Source organism: Chanodichthys erythropterus, chromosome 21 (genome assembly GCF_024489055.1).
Source record: "Chanodichthys erythropterus isolate Z2021 chromosome 21, ASM2448905v1, whole genome shotgun sequence".
In the NCBI taxonomy this organism is placed as follows: domain Eukaryota; kingdom Metazoa; phylum Chordata; class Actinopteri; order Cypriniformes; family Xenocyprididae; genus Chanodichthys; species Chanodichthys erythropterus.
In genome coordinates, this window is record NC_090241.1 from 19,893,318 (window position 1) to 19,919,071 (window position 25,754).

The 25,754-nt window shown below is 36.0% G+C and overlaps 1 protein-coding gene across 19 annotated transcripts in view; it reads left to right on the plus strand.

Moving 5' to 3' along the window:
• Window positions 1-25,754, plus strand: part of dlg1a (discs large MAGUK scaffold protein 1a) — a 141,054-nt gene that overhangs the window by 83,547 nt on the left and 31,753 nt on the right. For 5 of the 19 annotated variants that reach the window (XM_067372571.1, XM_067372573.1, XM_067372578.1 and 2 more), the window contains 10 exons: window positions 7,979-8,077; window positions 8,521-8,574; window positions 13,260-13,310; window positions 13,932-14,056; window positions 16,064-16,233; window positions 16,355-16,491; window positions 18,674-18,818; window positions 21,248-21,374; window positions 24,489-24,645; window positions 25,330-25,432. In XM_067372571.1, the coding sequence (XP_067228672.1) occupies window positions 7,979-8,077; window positions 8,521-8,574; window positions 13,260-13,310; window positions 13,932-14,056; window positions 16,064-16,233; window positions 16,355-16,491; window positions 18,674-18,818; window positions 21,248-21,374; window positions 24,489-24,645; window positions 25,330-25,432 (1,168 nt within the window). Of the gene's footprint in view, window positions 1-7,978; window positions 8,078-8,520; window positions 8,587-10,332; window positions 10,449-13,259; window positions 13,311-13,931; window positions 14,057-16,063; window positions 16,234-16,354; window positions 16,492-18,673; window positions 18,819-21,247; window positions 21,375-24,488; window positions 24,646-25,329; window positions 25,433-25,754 lie in introns of those variants that run through there. The other 14 variants (XM_067372569.1, XM_067372570.1, XM_067372572.1 and 11 more) reach the window with 6 other exon arrangements.

Below are 25,754 nucleotides of genomic sequence, written 5' to 3' on the forward strand. Positions count from 1 at the left end.
ATTGTTACATTTCTACCTTTAACTTGGTTTAAACTGTCTTGTCGTATTAACGGACCTCAAATAATATGCTGATGCCAGACTGTATGGCGCCACACTGAGGATTGAATATTTTCACATTGATGTGGATGGTTGATGTGTGCAGTGTGTGGCCTTGTTTGCTTTCCTCCAACCTGAACATGTCTGTGTGTATGGAGCCATCTGCTGTACAGCAGGAGGTGTGTCTGTGTATTTCATGTGAAACAAATCAATAAGGCCACTATCCAGAGATTATATGTAGCACATTAAATCATTTTTTATTTTAAATTTTAATAGTTTTTGAAGGGATTTCCCAACTTTTTTTTTTTTTTATGTACACCCTTTTTATTAAGGCTCAAATACCCCTTCACCAACATCAAAAATGTGCTCCTCCTATTAATCATTCAGCATTATCATTAACATCATTAAAGTTAAAACCAAAAACACAATGGTAACACTTTACTTAAAGCCTTTATATATAATGCATTATGAAGGTATGCATTACTTATGTCTTGTAATGCACCTTATAATGCATTGTATGATCTCATGAATAATTGTAACCACAGTTGTAAAACTGATCTATTCATTGAACACAGTATAACACATTAAAACACATATTAAACACATCAACACATTTTAGATTTAACAAGGAATCTGCTAATATTATAATGCATTTTAAATTTGCTTACACGTATTTATGAAAAGATAAATACATTATAACTTACACTATGAATACATTTATAATAAAAAATAAATAAAAGGCTTTAAGTAAAGTGTTACCATCACAATCAACAACAATTGATAACGCAATTGAAAAGCAGATTAACCAAGTTGCAATACTTTATAATCTGCTATCAGCATCATCCACACAAAATGTAAGGTGCCCTAGAATCAAAAATTGAATTTACCTTGGCATAGTTGAATAACAAGAGTTCAGTACATGGAAATGACATACAGTCTCCAACACCATTGTTTCCTCCTTATGTAAATCTCATTTGTTTAAAAGACCTCCGAAAAACAGGCGAATTTCAACATAACACCGACTGTTACGTAACAGTTGGGATCATTAATATGTACGCCTCCAATATTTGCATATGCCAGCCCATGTTCAAGGCATTACACAAGGACAGCCAGTATTAACGTCTGGATCTGTGCACAGCTGAATCATCAGACTAGGTAAGCAAGCAAGAACAATAGCTAAAAATGGCAGATGAAGCAATAATAACTGACAAGATCCATGATATCATGATATTTTTAGTGATATTTGTAAATTGTCTTTCTAAATGTTTCGTTAGCATGTTGCTAATGTACTGTTAAATGTGGTTAAAGTTACCATCGTTTCTTACTGTATTCACGGAGACAAGAGCCGTCGCTATTTTCGTTTTTAAACACTTTCAGTCTGTATAATGCATGAGCACAACTTCATTCTTTATAAATCTCTCCAACAGTGTGTAATGTTAGCTTTAGCCACGGAGCAAAACCTCAAACTTATTCAGATTCAAATGTAGATATCCAAATAAATACTATACTCGCATGACCCAACGCATGCATGACGAACATCTTGTAAAGATCCATTTGAGGGTTATATTAGCTGTTTTAACTTTGTAAATGCACTGTATTATAGTCGAGAGCTCAGGGGGCAGAGAGTGCACGATTTAAAGGGGCTGTGCGCTGAATCGGTGCATAGTTAGTGATGCTTCAAAATAGGCAGTTAAAAAAATTAATTTAAAAAAAATCTATGGGGTATTTTCAGTTGAAACTTCAGACACATTCAGGGGACACCTTAGACTTATATTACATTTTGTAAAAACTGGTTTTAGGGCACCTTTAAACAAAATTAACACATTACTGTTTTCTTTCCTTAAAAAGAAACCTGAAAATGTTATGATTATTATTCATTCTAATAATTAATTATTATTATTTTTTTAGTAGGATTGTTTTAACCTATTTTTTGTTTAAATCATTCCATGTACTACTGGTTGTGAATCACTGTTTAAAGACAATTTTGGACATATACAGTTATTGCAGTCTTTTGATGTATAGTTTTCAACATTATCATAACTCACTGGTTTTTGTTTTTTAGTTCATGCGATACTACTAATATATATTCCTTTTAGTGTCCATTCTTTGGTGGCATACTTTCAAAAGCCTCAGGCACAAGCTTTGCTTTTTCTCTCTCTATTCCTCCTCCTCCTCCTCCTCCTCTCCCTTTCTCACCCACAGCCCCATAAGAAACAGGACAGGGTACATTAAAAGATGCAGTCAACAGGAAACGGTACATTTACAACTGTCCAATCCTAATGCAGAAGTAGTCTCTCATCGCGGTCCCCACTCTTCAGGCCCTGAAGCGTCCGTTTATTTAATTGGACAATATGAGAAAACGACATGTAGGATCACTGCACTAATGATAGTAAAGGATTATCTTATTTTATATTCTATAAGAAACTGGTTAAATAAAAAGTCTTTAAATAATATAGATATGGTTTCTACTGTGATTTTAAACGATACTCTTTTATATAAGTTGCATATAACATACAGCAAGTTCATTTGGTTGTTCTATAGAAACCCTATGGGCTTAAATGAACGACCACCGTCCAGCTCTCAGTACTTTATGGCTCACATTAAATTACACAGAACTGTGTAAAAGATCTTACAGTGCAGGCACAAATGCAGATTAGTTGTGAATAATAGTTTAGTAAAATAAGGTCATAGCGAGGCTCTGCTCGACTATCATATGCTCTGATACACCGCACCGGGCCGTTCGCCCGCCCTCTTGCTGAGCATCTAATAGAGATTGCGTTTATCCGCTGTGACCTCTCACTTTGTGACCCGTGTTAATGCTTTGAAAAGCGAATCAGACTACAAAAAGCCTTGTGAATCTCAAAAGTAGGGTGCAAATCTGCTGTTGTCCAAAGAGTGACGCGCAGATCGTCCGGACGCCAATGCTGAAATCAAGAATGGAGCATTGATTATTCATGCCTGCAGAAGAGACTGTGTGCTGTCATGTGCAGTGCCCATTGGAGCTCATTAATTGGTGAGCAAGTGCAGGGGGATGAGAGCGAGTGAGGCAGAAAGAGAGATAGACTGTGAGAGAGGCTGGCAGAAGAGTGGAGCCAGGGGAAAAGGACCAGATTTACAACCACGGTGTGTCCTCTCTCTCCTTCCCGATTGCCCAGCAAAGTAAGCGCATCACTCTTCAGGCTGCGTTCCTCATCATTTCACCTGGCGTCCACCTGATGGTCTGCTGTGGTGCCCCTCTGCTTGGAAAACAATGACCACCTATACAAACAACCATGAATACTGCTGCGGCGCTTACGTGGACTGTCGGACCGGGGTAACGGAGATGGCAAACTGCAACCATCCCAGAATGCAACAGAGGGTTGGACACGTGCACAGTACGCTGACCCGAACGCCGAAACAGTTGGTGCAACAACCGCAATTCCATCATCATTTCCACCACCATTTGCACCAGCAGCAGCAGCAGCCGCCGCTGCCTCACCTGCCTCAGCCCGCCCTGCTCAACTTCCAGCAGACTCATCTGGAGACCCACAGGGTTCCACAGTACAGCTCCTGCACCCTTCCAGCCTCCACCAAGAGCAGAGGAAAGTTCACCAACTTGAGGGATAGTGTGAAAAAGAGCCCCACCAAAAGCACAGCTAAAGTCAGAGCTTCTTCCAGTGCCTTGTGGCTTGCCAATTCTTGGGGCACGTTTTCATTGGATAAGGTATGTGGGAGACTTATTGAGAGGTGGTGCTGTAAGGTGGGAGGAAGAGGAGCTATGAGGATTTGAATCTGAAATGTCTGTTATATTGTGTTGATGATTATACGGTTGTTTCTCAAGATTTATTGGGATAATAGTTGCCTTGCAAGCATGATATTGGAGGTGTAAGTGATATAATGGAAAGATCCAGGTTCATGTCATGTATTGAAATGAATTGACACACATGGAACAAAAAATGTATATACACTACCATTAAAAAGTTTGGGGTCAGTTATGTTTTTGAAGGAATTGATATTTTTATTCTACAAGGACACATTAAATTAATCAAAAGTGACTATATATAATGTTATTTATATTGTTACAAAAGATTTACATTTCAAACAAATGCTGTGCTTTTGAACAATTCTATTCATCAAAAAGGACCCTGACTTCCACAAAAATATTAAGGAGCTCGGCTGTTTTCAACATTGATAGTAAAATAGAAATGTTACTTGAGCACAAAGTCAGCAAATTAGAATGATTTCTGTAGGATTGTGTGACACTGAAGACTGGAGTAAAAATTCAGCTTTGCCATCACAGGAATAAATTACATTTTTACAATTTGTTTTAAATGTAATTTATTCCTGCAAATTTTATTTAAGAATTTGTGTCAAAAGATGAGATGTTTTGGTCATCGTGATGACACATTTTGTAAGTAGTGAACATGTTTGATATCTTTTATACACTTTTAACACTGTAATGGTTAAAGGAATATTGGGATAATAACATCAGGATATATTAATATCTTTTATAAGTACATGATTTATTTAAAAAAAATATGCTGTATTAAAGTGGAGGATGTTTTGGGTTTTTATTCATTTGAGACATTGGTAGGAGCTTTAGGCTAAATTCTAAACCAGTCTCTCTGATCAATGCTAATGATTGATTCTAATTTTAACTCTGAGATCACAGGCCGTGACTACTGTACAACCGCCATAATAGCATGCAGTATAAATAGATTCTTATATAAGTTACACTGGTCAATTTAGGCAGGGCAACATGTGCTCATGTAAAATGTTGTGGTTGAATTGGTGATGTCTTGTGTGTTGTTGTCACTCAAATATAGTACCACAGTTCATGCCATATTCTCAAGTCCCTGCCATAACCCTGAGTGAGAGGGTTAGTGAAACGGAAACCTTTCTAATTAGTAGTTGCAGTGATGTGTTTGTTGTTGACTGGGTGAACTGGACTGTTGTAACTGAATATTCGTCTCCTCTGGCTGTGTGATTGGTGCTTGGACAAGCGGCTGTGGATCAGATCGCTTTTGTTTGGGAACGCTGACACAGACGGCCTGTGTAGAGGGGCCAGTTTCAGCGGATGTCTCCTCACTGACAGTATGGCAACTCTCACTTTTGCTCCTGTAGAGCTGGAATCTGCTGAACTCCTATAGATATCTGCTTGCGTCAGATCCTCTTTCACAACAGTGCACAGTCCACATCATGTTAAGCTACACTGTATTTCAATTTCATTTCTGAATTCATGATTAGCCACAATTCTGAAATGAGATCTGTCAATCAAAGTCACTTTGACAATGAAAATGTCATGGAAATTTTGAGACAAAAGAGTTTTGTAAATTAGCAAGAGGTTATGTAATGCTAGCTAACATTAGCTAGCTACTTTGCTGGCTAGCTGTTTGTCAACATAAATCTTTTGATTATTAAAGGGTTAGTTCACCCAAAAATGAAATTTCTGTCATTAATTACTTACCCGCAAACCCGAAAGACCTTTGTTCATCTTCGGAACACAATTTTTTTTTTCATCTCCCATAGAAGGTAACGAAATTACCACATTCAAGGTCCAGAGAAGTAGTAAAGACATCGTTAAAATAGTCAGCGTGACTACAGAGGTTCAACATAAATGTTATGAAGTGATGAGAATACTTTTTTTGGATAAAAACAACTTTATTCAACAATTTTTCCTCTTCCCTGTCGGTCTCTTATGCCTATAAAAAAATGAATGGTGAAATATACTTCCATACAGAGCCCTACACATAACATGACTGCACGGGGAAATATAAAAAACAAAACAAGATTTAGCGGGCACGAATTAAGGATTTGTTCCCGCGACTTATTACTTATAATGTAGTTAATTTATTCATTTTGATTTAGTTAGATTGTGGCCAATGAGGCAACTAATTACTACAGTATGGCCATGATTTATCTAAAATAAGGGAACAAATGGATAGCACGTGGCCACAAATGAACAAGTCATGGGAACTAATTCTTAAATCATAGCATTAAAATATATTTTAATATGCTTGGCTCTGTACTTCTGGAATCAAAACTGTTCTGCATGGTTGTAAAGCTGGATTGATTTGCATAATTCTGTCTAAAAGGAATTGTTGGATTTTTTTTTTTTTTTTTTTCTCTTTTATCTATTATTTTCCAAATAGCAATTGGTCATAGTGCACTTTAGATTTACTTAGCAGTTGTTATAATGTAGACTGTTTAGTTCAAGTGCAATGTAGTCTGAAGTTTCTCTAGCTGGCACTCATTTTCAACCTGCAGAAATGAAAATGACTCACTTAAACTTACAGAGCGCTGATTGACACCTTGGCAGCTAATTTCATATTCAAAAGGAAGAGTTAATCCTTCACAGCCCTGCACAACAGGATGCTGATTGCTGGACTGGAATTTTATTTTTTAGCTCTGTTGAATTTTGGCCCTGTTTACATCGGTTTTAAGAAGCATTTACGTCAGTCCGATCACAAGTGGACGACTCTAAATACAGGTGTAAACAGCGTCTAAAACATTTTGAGCCTGTCCACTTTCGACCACTTCCAGAGGTAATCGAAAACACATTAAACAGGATTGCTTTCGTGGTGTAAACGTGATCGAATACGTTTGAGCAGCCACAAAAGACCACCTACTCTTTGCCTTCTGACCTGATGCGTAAACATTATGGGAAGCGCGCTAGCCAAACGGGATTTAAAGTTTGTTGGCTGAAGACCAAAGTTTGATTTGAAGAGGAAAAACATACCAAGCACTATGTTCTCTTACCATTCATGATTTTTAACTCGCACTGACCACGTTCAGCGTGGCCTTGCAGCTATCAGAGCAGAAACTAAAGTTGATTATATTTTTTCTGTCATCTTCGGTCATGTTCATATTTAAATTGCGCAAGAGTGTATCGTACATTAGATCGAAAGATCTTAAAAATAAAACGTACATGTACCTGCCCATAGACCCTCCCATTGAAGAAATCAGGACAGAAACATTTGAAAGTGGACAAAAGGGACCGATATTAACACAAGGTGTAAACGAATGTGTCTGTCTCATCTACTTGTGATCTAATTGGCTAAGATGCATCTTAATACCAGGCATAAACCCTTGAAATGCACACAGAAAAAAGCATTTTTTTAAACGGTTAACTTAATGGTCAAGTCTAAAGAATGGTTTGTTCTTCAAGTGAGTCACAAAATAGCATCACAAATACTGACATTTGCATTGATATGGATTCTATCACAATTTACACTTTTAAAGCTCCTTTGCTAATACAAACGAATACAGTAAATATTATTTTATAGAGTGTTTCACCACAAAATGAAAAGTCATTATTTATTTACCCTCATGTCATTCCAAAACAGTATGCTGTTATTTATTTTATTTTATTTTTTTGTCTGTGGAACACAAAAGGAGAATAATGATGGTTCAAGTGAATTTTAACAACAGTTCATAGTGGCCACTCGCTTTTTTTTTTTTTTTGGGAGAATGAAAGTAATCATTTGTCTCTATCATTCAAATTGTCCTTTTGTGTATCACTGTAAAAAAAAAAAAAGTACAGAATTGAAGTAACACAAAATGTTGTTAGAATATTAATTTTTCAGTAAATTATACTTTCAAAACTTATTTATAAGATCATTTCATTCTTAAATTTTTCATTTCTTTTTCCCACCCTTTATGATCTAACTTTTTTGCGGTGAATGATGTAAATTTAATATTTGCAGAGACTTTTGCTAATAAAAATAAATTTCCAAGTCTTAATTTATAGGCTAAATCTGTCATATGATTATTTTATTTGTGTTGTTTCCATTACCTCATCTTCTCCTTCTCTGTTCTCAATTCAATTCTGTTCAATGTCTGTTTAATTTTTTTTTTTTTTATTTTTTTTTTTTATACAAATTCTCTTTAAAAAAAAAAAAAAAAAAAATGCAGTCCTGTGTGTTATCTGGTCTGACCTTTGACCTCCACTGTCATTGTTTAGCAGGCAGATGTCATTCCTCCCTCTGCTCCCATAATCCCTGTGATCCCTATCCCACCCGTCCCAGCCGAGACCACTGCCATTCCAGCACCCACGTCACAGGTCTTTTTTTTTCCTCATGTTTTCACTCCACCCACTCAACTATGGTCCTCTTGACTTAGAGAGATTACAAAAGAGAATGCCATGTTATATTGCTGATGCGCACTTGTACCTCAAAAGCAATTGTGCAAGTGAAGCGTGTGATACATGTTTGCTGAAGGATTAGGTCTGCGCTGGTTTATGCCACTGTATTGCATATTCTGCAGTATGTTATGCTGTGTATGGATACAGGCTGTGCTGTTAATCTCTTGCAAATGCCAGAGTAATACTGTATCAGCATGCCAAGAGTAAGTGATGCTTTTTATTGGGTCTTTTTCTTTTCTTTTTAATAGTTAACTGTTCATTTCACTATTTCATTCTCAGTAGGTTAGGGACAAGAAGCAATGTGCACAGTTGTGGGTCTTGATTCGTATCGGCTCAAGTATTAATGAATGTTTCTTTTGCAGGCAAGCCCAGCACCGGTGGTGGTGAACACAGAAAGCCTTGACACCTCACCCTATGTAAGTCCATATGTAAGTGATTTATCTCTTCATGTACTGCACTTTGTGAAGAGTTATATTATTGCAGAATGTTGTTCAGTTTTTAGAATATTAACTGACTTTACAGAAGGTCCTTTTAACTGTCACTACAAAAATATTAAATATTACATTGAATATACATTTTTTTTTATTTTATTTTTTTAAATCTTGTTTTTGAAAGTATAGTCTTTGAGGCTCACCAAAGCTGCGTTTATTTGATGAAAATAGTACTGCAGTTTCCTGTTAAAACGTAATTTGTTCCTATGATGGCAAAGCTGAATTTTTATCAGCCAGTACTTCAATCTTCAGTGTCACATGATTCTTCAGAAATCATTCTAATATGCGGATTTGGTGCTCAAGCAACATTTCTTATTATTATCAATGCTGAAAATGGTTGTATTTAGGAGATCATTTTTAGATTTCTGTCTTATACTGTTGGGGAACCTCAAAATATATAGATGTTATGGAGTTTCCTTGTTCTATCTTGCATGGGGATTTAACTGTGGTTGACATTTATCAGGGTCCCATGACACTTCTTCAACCTCATTCTTCTCTCAGTCTCAGCAGTATCTGATAATCCTATACATCCAGAGCCAGAAAGCCTGCTGAGCTGACTTCTGTCATCCTTCATCAAAGACTCACTCTGAACACTAGAGTTATCTGAATGAGATAGAACTATAGTCTATAAAGAAATGACCATGAGGAGCTCTTGACTGACCTCATTAAATACTCCACACTATCAGTGCTGGAGCTTCACTCATTTGCCATGTGTCTTAACATTGGATGTTTCTAAGGATGTCGGTTATCTGTGATTTCTGTGTGTGGTTTGAGTTTCAGTAATTGTAAATGTAAAAAAAAAATAGATCTGCACTTGAATTATAATTTAAAAAAAAAAATCATACTTGCTGTACAAAAACTTAGCAATTTAGTGAATGAAACCCAAAGACATTGAGGAGATTCATCCAGTAATATTAAAGGTAGGGTAGGCAATTTCAGAGAGGCTAGTGTAACTGATGTAGGCTGGTAAGAACTGTGTATGCAAACGTCACTCTCCTGATCTCAAGAGGTGCTTTAGCGACTAACGCTAGAGACTGCGATATTGTGCCTCCTTGTTAGAGCACCCGACTCTTTTGCCGGCGGACCTGGGTTCGAGTCCAGCTTCGAGTGGGCGGTTTGAACAGGAGATTTTACGTTGGTGCCGTGACCCGGATGGGAATGAGGTTTAGGGGGGCGAGTGTAACTGATGTAGGCTGCTAAGAACTGTGCATGTAAACATCACTCCCCTGATCCCAAGAGGTGCTCAAGCGACTGATGCTAGAGACTGCGATCTTGTGCCTCCTTGTTGGAGCGCCTGACTCCCATGCTGGCAGACCGGGGTTCGAGTCCCACTTAGAGCGGGTGATTCGAACAGGAGAGGTTACAATAGCAAGATCCATTCAGAGCTCTCTCCAAAGCCACACCTCCTTCAAAACACATGAACGCACAGCAGTCTGCAAAGCATCAGAGAGACTGTGTTAAATTACCTTGTGTCTCAAAGCACATAACATTACACTAATAATGAACGTAAACAACTTACAGAGCTCTTACTTATACCACCTGACTGCTGCAGATTAATTTTGGCATTGATAGTGTTGAAATCCGATTCTGAGGACGTGAACGTCACGGGTTGCCATCTCGTAATTAAGGTTATGACATGGCGTGAACGCAGCATAAGCTTGTTGTTTTGCTTCAGGAGGAACTGTAAAAGGCGGCAGCTGTTTGTTTGTGGTGCTCGGTGACGGTCTGTCTACAACTCTGCATAGCCTCATGGAACGCGCTGATGACGTGTGATGTCTGTGCGAGCAGGGTGTGCGGAGGTATGGAAATACATATGTTGACAGGCAGGTAGGACATCGTATCATTGCATTCAGACCGAATGCAATGACTGGATGAACATATATGTATATGTTTTAACATTTAGACCACTTCTATTATTGATTGCTATGAGGGTGTGAAGAGTTTCAACCAGTATAACAAAAATTGTTTATAAAAAAAATTGCCTACCCTACCTTTAAATGTATAGAGTCGGTACTCACCAACATTAAACAACAAAAAAAACTTTGACTGTTAAAATAAACACTATTGTAATTGAGGTAAAAACTAGGTCAAATGAGGAATTTGAAGGGTCATTGTAACTAGTTTGGTATTTGTTCTGTATGTTTTGATGATATCTGGAAAATAACAAAAAACTCCTGAAAAGCGCAGGATTTTTCTGCATTGTATTACCCAGGGATCAAGCATTTTTGTTAATGAGTCTGCCAGAAGTCCAGCTGGCGGATTTATAGTTATCTGGCTTGTGGTATACAAAATCCAAATGGTCTTTTAATAATACAGAATAAAGGCCAATGTTGATGTTGAACAACTCCTTGTGCATGTATATCTATTCCTGTTTTGATTGTTTGTTATCCTACTTAAATATACTGTAGTAATAGTCTGATATTGATTGTGTAAATGCCTGTATTGGCTTTGATCCCTGTGGCTGGTTGTTTTTGGCCATATATACAGCATGTTTAGCAGCAACATAGAGTTTAGCAGTGCTGAAAACCTCTAAATGGCTCCCAAAGAAAAACTAAAGGTTATTGTCACTGGAATTAACTCCATAACTGTCACAATCTGTTCAGTATATGTAGTGATGCCAAACTGAAAAAGCCTTTTTGGATATTTTATATCCTTTTAAATCTGATACAAAAGAGGAAAAGCTTTTAAGCAATGCATGAATGTTACTGTAGTATCACACTGAGAGCTGGTGGCATGATTAGAGTATAATGCTGTATTGGGCAGTGTCAGTATTGACGTACATCTCTCACCCCCTTTAAACCCCACCCCCAACACCACTGATGTCACAAACAGATGTTTTCAGCTACAGTTACAGAAAGAGAGGGCAAAATGTTTAGTATTTAAGGTCTTTAAATGTCATTTAGAAGCTTAAGGCAGAGCCACCAGAACCACACAAATATCTAAACGATGATGTGTTGATGCTGATTTTTAATTTCATCGTGCAGCCTGGTTTTCATCCATCTCAAGCATTTAGTCCAATAGAGATCCTCGTGTTTCGTATAAAAGGACAGCTATCCAGCCTCATTTAAATGAAACCTCAAGTTCAACTCGTTCTGAGTGATGTTTGCTCCATGTTACACACTCTCTCTGGTATCCTTGCCCATATCATGTGAAATTTACTGGGGTTTACTGGGTGTTACATGGTCATGACTTTGTAGATTGGATATAGTTTTACACACACAAGGTCAGTAGGTGTTTAAGTTACGGTTACTTTTAAAACATTGTGTTTTAAACTTTATTCCCTGGTGTACTGTCATTGTATGTGTCTTTCTGTGACATTTACTGATGGACAAGTCTAAATTTTTTACTGTGGTAATGCCCCAAGTGCTTGTTGATACTTGTGCAGAACCCAGAATGTTGAAAAGGAGTGGACTGCAATGCGTATTGAGCCGACAGCTAGTTTCTGTGTGCTTCATAGATTTGGTTTCTGTGGCCTCTCTGGCTGAAATACACTGTAATTGGCAAGAGTTGTAATGCTGCCTGTGTATTGAAGCGCCAAGATCTGTGGTACCAGTAGAGGTGAAATGTAAGGAGTGGAAAGAGAAAACACTGAGACTTTTCCAAACAGTTTGTTCTTACATAATTAGAGCACTTTCCTAGCAACAACTTTTTATTATATAAGATTATTTTTGCCCATAATCAGTCCCAGATGGAATCTGCAGACTTCTTTTTTCACTCTTTCTGCTTATTTTTGCAGAAAATCTGAGGAATTTTGCAGAGTGGATTTACTATATATGGAACGGAGAGTAATACTTATTGGTTGTTGAAAACAAAACGAGCCAAATTATTAAATGAATATTCCTGCTGATGAACAACAAAACAACAGCAATAACGCTGTCACTGGGGTGGTACTCTTTCAAAAGGTACTAATATTAACCTTTAAGGTACTAATATGCACTCTTTAGGGGTAAATAAGGTACAAAGATGTAACTTTTGACAGGATACCACCCTAGTGACTGCTTTTGTGCCTTTTTTTCTGAGAGTGAAGAGATCAGAATGAACAGTCCTTATCACTTAAAGGTAGATACAATATGCATGTAATATTGTATCAACCATTAACCTACAAGAACTGTTCGTTCTGATTTCTTATTGCGGTAGTTTTCTATGGTATAATGTGGATATTATATGTCTTGTCTATAATAATCTACAGTATTATATTGTGCATTTCAATGATGACTAGTGGTGCGAATTGACAGGAAATAAGCAAATTTGGTTCCAATTTCTCTTTTTGATTCTGGTTCTTTAACAGTTGCATTAACTATATCTTCAGTACTTCCTCCAAAAGGTGTGTCAGTGACTTTTCATAGTCTTTGTGAAAAAGCAGCAATCAGTCTGATAATAACTTGAACTAGTGGACATAATTGATCATGACACCCCTAATTAAAATAAATAAATAATAATAAAAAAAAATTTAGAGCCAAAAAGCAAAAAGTAATCACTAAATCTCCTCCTGAATTATAGAAACTTGCAGATCTGATAAATGTTTGTGGGTGACACTCATAGAAGAGGGCATGTGCTCATCTCTATATATTTTGACATGTATTGACAAGCCTTTTTGTTAAAACTTTCAGGTGAATGGAACAGAAGCTGATTATGAATATGAAGAAATTACACTTGAACGGGTAAGATTGCGCTGACAATGAAAAAATTAACTGGAATTGCTTACAATGTCAGTAGGATTTACAATACACCATGTATAAAAGTATATATGACATAATACTTAAAGGTTGATGTCATTTTTATGGAGGCTCTGAATAAACCTCATCATGACTGTACAATAAAAGAGGTACAATTTTCATGCTCAGGGTTTGAAATTGCCACTTTTAGAAAGAGACGACAGACTTAAGCTTAAACTACACTCTTAGGACAATACAGGCTTTTTTTAAGATTTAAAGTTGTACAGTATATAACATGAACTAACAATGAACAATACTGTTTATAGCGCTACATTTATAAATGAACATTAATAAATTATTCATTAATTCATGACACCTAATGCGTTAACTACAAACTAATGCAAACTTATAGATTCTCATTATACTGTACTGAGCTGAATATATATCTAAAGCAAATTAACAGATAAACTGGCTGTAACATTTGCATTTCATGCACGCATATTTCTCCTTTTATTTTGCTTTGTATTTGGTAATGTCATTGTGCTTAAGGGTCTTTTTTTTTTTTTTTTTTTCTTTGGTTGACATTTTCTTCTTTTTGTTCTGACTTTTTTTTTTTCCTCCCTACAGGGGAACTCGGGCCTGGGTTTCAGTATTGCGGGCGGTACCGATAACCCCCACATCGGCGAGGACCCAAGCATCTTTATCACCAAGATCATCCCAGGAGGAGCTGCCGCACAGGATGGCAGACTCAGGTCAGAGAATATGTTATTATTACCCACAAAGGGCAAGTTCAGATTAATGTCTCCTTAGGCCTGTTTCACATCACACACATAAGCAGTGCATATTTATTTGAGCCAATGTAAACAGGTTACAAGTTAACAGCATAAGTAGCACAGTGATGTGTAGCTGAAGAAGCAGAAAGTTGATAGTTTTGACTGCTGAACCTTTTTTTGCCACATGTTAGAGTGCTGAATTCAGCAGAAAACATTGAAAATGCACTACAAATTTGTCAACATAATCTTTTGCAATCTGCTAAGCACGCAGTATGCTAGCATACAAGACCATGTTCCCTCGGGCAGCGCCTGGTGGTTCTGTCAGAGCTTGGTACAAGCTTATTTTCAAACACCTTCACACCGTCACACTCACTTTTTTCACTTAACGCTTAACACTTATACTTGCACTTACACTTCTGCTTTAGTGATGAAATTTGAAATGGTTACAATTTAACTTAACTGTTTTCTAGTTTATTTTATTTTAAAATATAATTTGTTCCTGTGATACATTTTCGGCAGCCATCACTCCAGTCTTCAATGTCATATGATCCTACAAAAATCATTCTAATATGCTGATTTGATGCTCAAGAATTATTATCAATGTTGAAAACAGCTGTGCTGCTTAATATTTTTGTGGAAAATGGGCGAGATCCACAGAATAAAGGGAAAAAATATCTTCTAGTGCCATTGGCTGTCAAAATTTGAATGCAAAAAAAAAAAAAAAGATTTCAGTTTTAAAGAATTCTGTCATTGAAGATGCTCTTTGAAGCTAACTTTTAAAGCTGATTTTAAACTCGCAATTGTGAGGAAAATAAGTCAAAATTGCAGGATATGAACTCGCAATTACCTTTTTATTTTTTTATTCCGTGGCTTTCATAGACTGATATTGCAGAACTGTCTACCGAACAGTAAATCTTAATCCAGATTATTAAGAAGTTTATAGTGTTCCCTTACTCTGGGCTTTGGGTTTAGTGTAAATTAATAACCATGTGGATGTAAATATGATCCCCCTCGTTTTATTTGTTAACATTAGTTAACAAATAATGCTGGGTTAAAAACAACTCAAGTTGGGTTGAAAATGGAAAAACTCAGCAATTGGGTTGTTTTAACCCAGTGGTTGGGTTAAATGTTTGCCCAACGTGCTGGGTAGTTTAATTTAACTCAACTGTTGTATAAAAATTACTGTATTGCTTGCTTAAAATGAACCCAAAATATGCTGGAAATTAACATTTTATTATGTTTAATAAATGAGCATTTATTAATAAGATAATGAATAATAAACAATAAACATTTATTAAATTGCTTATTAATAAATGTACACCTTTTGATTATTACTGTTGCCTCTAGTAATTATGTGTCTGATTTTTAATTTCTCACCTATTTTGGATTCGTTTTAAGCCAGCCATATAGTCATTTTTAATCAGTGGTTGGGTTTAATAAAACTACCCAGCAGGTTGGGCAAACATTTAACCCAACCACTGGGTTAAAACAACCCAATTGCTGGGTTTGTCCATTTTCAACCCAACTTGGGTTGTTTTTAATCAAACATTTTTTAGAGTGTACATTAACTAAGATTAATAATTATTGTTCATTGTTAGTTCATGCCTTAACTATTGAAGTGTTACTATTTAAATCTGATCGTATTTCTTATGTTATTACTGGAAAAGTTTGTAATAGTTGTCTTTTGGTTTACTCCCGACAATAATATTATATGTAATTGCTGTTTACTCAATGTAGTAACCCGGAAATCACATTATTTTCTGTATAGAACTGCAGCTCTGTTAGTGTGAAAACAGAACACAGTTGTGCTGCCGTTTCACTTACATGCAGCTTGTGTCTGTGGTGTAAAACAATGATAGATAATGTTTATACACAAATTTAGTGTTTTGATTGGCTGTAATTACTTCAAAGGCACTTTATCACTGTGATTTATACTAATTTCTTTTAACTGTTTAGTCATTGTTCCTCCTCTTTCTCTCTGTACAGAGTTAATGACTGTATACTGCGGGTAAATGATGTAGATGTGAGAGACGTAACTCACAGCAATGCTGTGGAGGCTCTGAAGGAGGCAGGCTGCATTGTCAGACTGTACGTCAGAAGAAGAAAAGCAGTCTCAGAAAAAATAATGGATGTAAAGCTGGTAAAAGGTCCTAAAGGTAAAGCCATTTCTGATCTAAAGATTACAAAATAAAAGTCTGCTTTGTCTTTTTGTGTAATCACTATAATTCACGTTAGGAAATGGTTCAGCAGATGGTTTACTCTGACCTCTGTTAACAGGTCTTGGTTTCAGTATAGCTGGAGGAGTTGGGAACCAACATATTCCTGGGGACAACAGTATTTATATCACCAAAATCATTGAGGGAGGAGCTGCCCACAAAGATGGAAGGCTGCAGATTGGGGATAAACTTCTGGCTGTAAGTAAAAAAAAATTCTATTTACTGAATTTAGTAAATTATATTAGAAGAGACACTTAATATTTATGCGAGGAAGGATTTTTTTTTTTTTTTTAATTACCGGTATTTATTTTTTCACTTTATTTAATGAGATCTACTGACGTTTTTTACCAAGTTGGTACTGAACTAGTCCACGATAGACGCCTGCTTTCAAATGCTCCCGTGTATATCTGTGTAAGCGCTAGGTGGAGATTGGCTACAATGATCAACGCTTCAAAAACGTTGTAAATAGTCATCAATGACAATCACAGACATAACCGATGAGCGCGTGAAAACCCGCTCAACAACACTCAAAGCGTCACATTTTTAAACATTTAATTTAGTTTTAAACATTTTGTCACATTTAATTTATTTTTAACTTAGAGCTACAGCAATTTACTTTTACTGCTAAATATTTTGTTACTTTTTTTTTGGCAAATATGCTGTAGAGCAGGGATGGACAACTCCGGTCCTGGAGGGCCAGTGTCCTGCAGAGTTTATCTCCATCCCTGATAAAAACTCACTTGCCTATAACTTTCTACTAATCATAAAGACCTTGATTAGCTGGTTCAGGTGTGTTTGATTAGAGTTGGAGCTAAACTCTGCTGGATACTGGCCCTCCAGGACCGGAGTTGTCCATCCCTGCTGTAGAGGAACAATTGCTACTGATAATGCAATTATAGTTTGTTTAAAGGAATAATTTACCCAAAAAATGAAGATCATACAGTAATCAGTGTTAATGAATCACAACTTAAATTTAGACGTCATCATCAAGTAAACTGACCTTTGATTTGTCCTCTTATTGTATGGCTGTGGCTATGTCTTTTCAAAAGTTTTTTTTTTTTAATAAATTAACTTTTTTTCAGCAAAGATGCATTAAATTGATCAAAAATTACAAATACTTGGTTACAATATACTTATATACAATATACACAAAAATATTAAGCAGCACAATTGCTTTCAACATTAAAGGGTTAGTTCACCCAAAAATGAGAATTCAGTCATTAATGACTCACCCTCATGTCGTTCCAAACCCGTAAGACCTCCGTTCATCTTCAGAACACAGTTTAAGATATTTTAGATTTAGTCCGAGAGCTTTCTGTCCCTCCATTGAAAATGTATGTACGGTATACTGTCCATGTCTAGAAAGGTAATAAAAACATCATCAAAGTAGTCCATGTGACATCAGTGGGTTAGTTAGAATTTGTTGAAGCATTGAAAATACATTTTGGTCCAAAAATAACAAAAACTACGACTTTATTCAGCATTGTCTTCTCTTCCGTGTCTGTTGTCAATCCGCATTCATGACTACTTCACGTAAGACGCTGCTGACGTGTTATCTGGTGCGCCCAAGCTTTGTTTACAGTCTGAGGGAGACGCACGCTGTAAACAAAACAACCTTCGCAAACATGTCTAAGGATTTCCACACAAAGGAAGACTTGCATTTTTTTGCTCAGCCATATTTATTTGAACCCGAATACACGGACGAAGAACTAAGAGCGATGGAAGAAGCTCCTACACAGCAGCAACCGCTGTCACAAACAGCGTCTCTGCGGAGTCGTGAACACGGATTGACAACAGACCTGGAAGAGAAGACAATGCTGAATAAAGTTGTAGTTTTTGTTATTTTTGGACCAAAATGTATTTTCGATGCTTCAAAAAATTCTAATTAACCCACTGATGTCACATGGACTACTTTGATGATGTCCTTTCTGGACATGGATAGTATACCGTACATACATTTTCAATGGAGGGACAGAAAGCTCTCGGACTAAATGTAAAATATCTTTAAACTGTGTTCCGAAGTTGAATGAACTTACGGGTTTGGAACGACATGAGGGTGAGTCATTAATGACATAATTTTCATTTAACCCTTTAATATAATAAGAAATTTTTCTTGAGCACCAAATCAGCATATTAGAATGCTTTCTGAAAGATCATGTGACACTAAAGAAAGATGCTGAAAATTCAGCTTTGCCATCACAGGAATAGATTGCATTTATTGATCAGAAAACAGCTATTATAATTGTAATAATATTTCACAAAATTACAGTTTTTGCTGTATTTTTGATCAAATAAATGCAGCCTTAATGAGCATATAAGAACAACTTCAAAAACACACTTATATTGTGTGCGTTTCATCTGATATGTTCATCTGTTACAGGTGAATGCTGCTTGCCTTGAAGAGGTCACTCATGAAGATGCCGTGGCTGCCTTGAAAAACACCCCTGATGTCGTCTATTTAAAAGTGGCGAAACCTACTAGTGTCTTTATGAATGATAGTTACGTTCCTCCCGATGTCACCAGCTGTAAGTAAGCTTATCCTGAAACATAAATTTTTTTAAGACAAAATCTGTTACCTACATAGGAAATAACTGCATGGGGATGTTATCAATATTGTCAGAGAGTGAACAGACTTTGCCTGACTTCAGTGCTCTTGTGCTGGTGTCCCATGCTCACTTATGGCTTATATCTCACCTCAAAGCCGCTATAGACAGCACTTTCTAGTGATGGGAGCAGCAACTGGTGAGGACGGCCACTAAAATTGACTGTGCGAAGTGCTGAGTGATGGCAGTCGATATTGTAGCACCTTGGTGATGTTCCAGAGGCAGGCCAGATCCCCCAGCATTAGATCCTGAGAAAGGAAGCTGTCATTAGGGCTTAAAGGCATGAAGGACAAAAGCACATTTAATCATGAAGTACATCACGTGGCCAGCTCCCCCATTCGGCAAATACAGCATTAGTATATGTAGAAATGAGTGCATGTGTGTGTGCAAGTGTTGCAGAGGGAGTTTTAAAGCCGCTGAAGGATATCTGCACATGTAGACAACACCGTCTCGGTCATGTGAGTGCGCACAATGTGATTTTTCTCAGAAGGCGTAAACAGAACAATTTCATTAGTGATCCCATTTCATTATATCTGTCAGACAGTCAGGAACTGAGTAGAGCTTTGACACGTGAAGGACTGTTTGATGAGAATTAAATAAATGGGTTGTCGATGTCTGCAGTTAGTAATTGCCCAGTGCGTACCCTTGACTTTATTACACTTTACATCTGACAAAGTGAAATAAGGGCACATCTTTTACAGTACTGACATCAATTATGGAGATTTAAAAGGATTTTGTTTGCAGAAAATGAAATTTGCTATTATTTACACACCCTCATGTTGTTCCATTTACATTTATGCATTTGGCAGATGCTTCTTTCCAATATAATTACACTCAAGAGATACATTTAACAGTTTATGGATTCATTGGAAACAAACTTATGACTTTGCTAGCAGCATTCTGTAGTGTTTAAGCTACAAAAATGCCTATGTTGTTAATTTGGTCATATGTATTGGTCATTTACGGTTTAATTCCAAAAGTAATGAGTAATATTAATGAACAACATGTACTTAGGGTTTGGGTTTGGGTTAGTTGCTTGTGATTATGCATACTGCACTAAATACATGTAATAAGGAGACAAAAATAGAAAAGTTAACTAATCTTTTTGCTGTTGCTTTTCCATACAAGGACAGTTTATAGTAACCATAGTTCATAGTGACTTTTATGGTATTTTTTTGTAAATTTCTTTGTTTTAAAAAGTGTATGAGGCAATACGATAGCTTTGTTTGGGGAACAGCCTGAAATTTTGTTAATTATTCAATGCTGTCTTTACCAAAGCTCTAAAATATGCAAAAACAATGTGTTGGTCTGTTGCTCAAGGTTTAATGTGATTTATGCCAAACGGTATCATGTGTTGTAACCAAATAGCCCACCTGAATATGTAAAATGGAGAATGAGATTTAACAACTTTCAGTCTGCTCCTTACACAAAGCTGTTGTACAGTACAGTATGTCTTCAAAAGAGTTGGAATACAGCACACAAGTCACATGGACTGCTTTTATGGGTTTTTTTTGGTCCTTTTTGGAGTTTGAAGTGATGTGGAACTTACTATTGATCAAAGAATCCTGAAAAAGATGCATCACGAAAATAATAAAAATATTAGGAAACAACTGTTTTCAGAATTGATAATAATACTAAATGTTTCTTGAGCACCAAGTTAGCATATTAGAATGATTTTTGAAGGATCATGTGACACTGAAGACTGGAATTACAGCTGAAAATTCTGCTTTGCCAACATTATTACATTTTAAAAGGTTAAAATAATAATAAAAATGTTATTTTAAATTGTAATAGTATTTCACAGTAGTACTGTTTGAACTGTATTTTTGATCAAATAAATGCAGACCTGGTAAGCATAAGAGACTTTTTTCCTTCAAAAACATTAAAGTCGTCATGAAAATCAAAATTGACCCTATTTACTTTGTTAGCGCATATTACTAGTCTTGTGGTGAACAATTAATCCGTGCATGTTAACTGTTACACAGAAAAAAATATTTTTGTCGTGGTAATCTTTAATCAAAATCTGAAAAGTTTCAAATGGCGTTTCTTCTCTGATGACGTCATTTCAATATAGTGCAGAAGAGAGGTCATGTACTAGAAATAAGTTTGTTCTTAAAGCACAAAGGGAGTGATCAAATAAGATTCACAACATCCTTACTAGGAGGACTTTACACCCAAGTTTTTTCAGCAATTTCAGTCTTCGGCAAGTCTGTACATGTAATTTTCCCTATTAATACATATGACTGGTGCAATCATATTGAGATTCTGGGGTACTGTCCTCTTAGAACTATGTCAAATGAGTTTACATCATTATGCCAATAAAATCATATTTTTGTGTTTTGTATTTTCAGCCTATTCCCAGCACATGGAGAACCATATCAGCACCCAAAGCTATCTGAGTCAGCCATTAACCCCCGCCACCCCATCTCGGTACTCTCCTATCTCAAAAGGCATGCTGGGAGATGATGAGATCACAAGGTGAGCCTTTGCCCTCCCAATTTCTTTGTCCTCTTAATCATGACAACCTTTTGACATACCTGTACTGTTACATTTGATGGCTTCTGGTCATCTGTGCAGTTCTCATTCTACATTATGATTCCTTGCCCTTGCGAAGTGAAATGATCGTTTATTTCAAGTGTAAGTTAATACAGATCACGACTGGCTCTTAAACTGTTTCTATATAGTTGTATCCTTTCATCTCACTCGCTCTCATTTTTTTTTCACTCTCATCACATCTTCGGCTGCTTTTTTTTTGTTTTCTGATGATTTGTGTCTCTGAAATTTGGAAGATAATGCTATATAAGTTTCATTACATGTAGCTTGGTGTGAAGACAGCTCCATAATTTTTGTGTAGATTTTGTACGATGTTTAAAGAGAATAACATTTCTCTACACATAAGATAAGCCGCCCAAGGTCAATGGCATTTTTTGACATATTTTATCTCTGCATAATGGTTCTGGCTTTTTATACCACAGAACAGACTATAAAATTCTACACTATGCACAACTACTCACATTAGTCTTAGATGAGTTAGTTGTTAGTATCTCCTCATTCAGCTATTACTGCACTTATGAAAGGAAATCATATCAGGTTTTAGAGATTGTTCTCTTTATTACCTTATACTGAGGCACAAGAATTGTTATGACTACCTATATGATGAATATTGAGCACAAAAATGACTTAATTTAAACTTTTAAAATGAACAAACTTGCAAGTTCTAATTTCATTGGCTGACTGCTACACAATTTCCAGTAGTGGTGCACACCTTTAACTGGCAGTCTAGTATTGTAGAAATCAAAATTCAGTTAAACCTGTGTGTGTGTGTGTGTGTGTTTCTGTAAACTACTAGAAATAAATTTGGTGTCTAAATTTGGTAAGACTTTTCTCAATGTTTTTTTGTTTTGTTTTGTTTTTTTGTAAGAAGTCTCTTATGCCCACCAAGACTGCATTTATTTGATTAATAATACAGGATAATAAATATAAATTGTGAAATATTACTACATTGTAACTCTTTTCTACTATAATATATTTAAAAGTTTTATTTATTCCTGTGATGGCAAAGCTGAATTTTCACCAGCAGTTTCTCCAGTTGTCACATGATCACATTTTTCTTCAGAATTCATTCTAATATGCTGATTTTGATCTCAAGAAACATTTCATACTACAAAAGTCCTATACATTCACAGTGAATACTGGGTTTTTGCCCATTACATAACTATCTCATCATATCCATGTCTGAAGTGTAAACTCATTTTTCTCACTTTTACAAAGGAAATATCCACAGTATAATGAAAGTCTTTAAATCATTTGTAAAATATTATAATAATTAGAGCTGTTATTTACTCTGCATGCTTATGTTATTTAGAGCAGTAGGTCTTTTTGACTGAAAGCCTTTTGACTTTTCCATTTGTTCATGATTTAACTGGATAAGGATTAAAAAAAAAAATCACAATTTCTACCCAATAAAATATTTTACACCTTGGCATAACTAAACAAAAGTATATTCATTATAAAAATGCCCATAGAGTTATAAAATTGTATTCTTTTTGCAGGTAAATCACATTTTTAAAAGTAGACTACATCATATATACTGTACAGATAGTGTATAAAGTATAAAGTAATAAATAAATAAATAAAAAAGGTGAAGTTGTTAAAATAAGAAATATATTGATTTATAATAGTTTTTAACTTATTTTAATGCTTGTTTTCCCTTATTTTCAGTCATTTTAAGTCATCTTGCGACCTCCTTGTGCTGTGGACCCAAGCCCCCTGGTTGAGAACCACTAATTTAGGGCGTTCACAAGGACACATGCATTAGGGACATATGGCAGATCACTCACAGTATTTGTTGGAGGTTTTAAATATCCTCTGACGAGCTGTTAAAGATATCACTTCATTTAGGATAAAGCCTCTTTGCTGTGTCCTGCTGACTGTTCATTATCATTCACCTGATTTGTTTGCTCATTTCATAAGAGTTGTCGTCAGTATCAAGAGAGCCGGCTCAGACTATGCAGATGATCTTGGCCAGACCACCGTATATTTTGTCTGATAGAGAAAAGTAGATGCTTATCAAGGACACACACACATACTGACTGGTGTGCTTTACCATATTTAATCCCCTTTAATCATGGGGATTTATTTCCCATTGGAAGAATTCATCAAATACGTCATATTGATGTTAAAAACAAACGTCATAAGCTGGCGTCATGATATGACCAACCAATCTGTGAAGTCAACTTTGGCAAATCTGATAAGCTTTGAATTAAGACTTAACTTCTACAGGATAGGTATAAAAATACACAGTATTATAACTGAATTTTATGTCAATCAGTTGCTCTACTGAACCTTAGTTCTTAAAGAGTTTTAAGGGTTAAAAGATATGTCTGTAGCCATGTTGAGTGAGGGTTTGTTTTGAAATCAAATGCTACAGAGCCAGTCGTTTGAGACTGTGCTGCCATCTACCGACTCCTAGATGTACTCTCACATTTAATTATCTTCTGCTTCACGGGTATGCTGTCATTTCCAAACTAATATCTAATTTCTGCACCACTGGCACCAAAAATACTGGCTGAACACTCTTCTATTATGTCAGGCTCTCTGTTTGGCTGATCAGGATGATCAAATGCTTTGAAATCAAAAGTGTTTATACTTTTCAGGAAATCATCATACAAATGGCATAATTATAGTAATAAATATAAATAAATAATTGTTCACATCACATTTGGGTACAATTTTAACTGCAGATAAAAAGTAAACATTTGATGCACCTTTGCAAATTCTAAGAGCATCTATCTTGTGTAGTTTATATTTTGTTCACTAGAGGGAGATGTGGTCAATGTACTTTTTTTTATTTTTCTGAGATGGCAAATAATTAATGTATGAGAATGTTGCTGTTCTATATACTTAAACAGCTTTATTGCAATTACTGAAAAACAATTTTTAATAGATTTAGATTTTTTTCACCTCTTGGGTGGGTGTGTCTGTGCGTTTGTGTGTGTTTGTCAATTTTGTAAGTCAAAAAATATATTTGTAAGCATGCTTTCTAGAATCTCTCATTCAAATCAACTAATAAATGGTGGTTTTGTTTTTTAGGGAGCCTAGGAAAATAGTCTTGCATAGGGGCACCACAGGACTTGGCTTCAACATTGTAGGAGGAGAGGATGGAGAGGGAATCTTCATCTCCTTCATATTAGCAGGAGGGCCTGCAGACCTGTGTGGAGAATTGAGGAAAGGAGACCGTATCATCTCTGTAAGAACATCACATTATCAACAACATGACAATGTTGTTCATTGTCAATTGTGACCCTGGACCACAAAACCAGTCACAAGTCGAACAGGCACATTTGTAGCAATAGCCAACAATACATTGTATGGGTCAAAATTATCGATTTTTCTTTTATGCTAAAAATCATTAGGATATAAAGTAAAGATCATGTTCCATGAAGATATTTTTTTGTAAATAAATCAAAAATGTATTTTTGTGAGTGGATATGCATTGCTAAGGACTTAATTTGGACAACTTTGAAGGCGATTTTCTCAATATTTAGATTTTTTTGCACCCTCAGATTCCAGATTTTCAAATAGTTGTATCTCGGCCAAATATTGCTCTATCCTAACAAACCATACATCAATGCAAAGCTTATTAATTCACATTTTTTAAAAAAAACCTTATGACTGGTTTTGTGGTCCATGGTCACAATTATTTTTTTAATCTTACTGAAACATTTTATTCATTGTAATTTCATGCTTTGGCATTATAAACATAACACTATTGATTTGAAAAAGTGAAATTCCAAATATCTTTGTATTTGGGTATCACAGCAGCATACACTTTACAGTAATAGTTATCCAGGTTTACAGTAGATTTTCTGGCTGTGTTTGGCATCAGAGTTTATTTGTGGCACCCATCATTAATATTGTATGTGTGTTGCAGGTAAATGGGGTGGACCTCCGCAGTGCAACGCATGAACAGGCGGCTGCAGCACTGAAGAATGCTGGACAGACTGTCACCATCGTAGCTCAGTACAGACCTGAAGGTGGGTGGGCGCTTCCTTTCCCAATATTTTAGACATTATAGTTTCAAACTGACCAGTATGTTTCAATGCTTACAATAGCTTTTTTTATGCTTCCCATGTGGCTTGATTCCATTCAGAATTGGGCTACTGGGCCTTCACTTTGCTAATGTGACAACTTTAATCTTTTTGTTTATTTCAACTGATTATATAAGCATCTGTTGTGTTTTATTACACTACCACTAAATATGCAGTTGATTCAGCCTAAACCTCGATTAACTTTCTTTTATACTAATTAATTTCCTCAGTCTGCCTCAGACTGGTGTTTCCCCAAATCTGCCTTCTT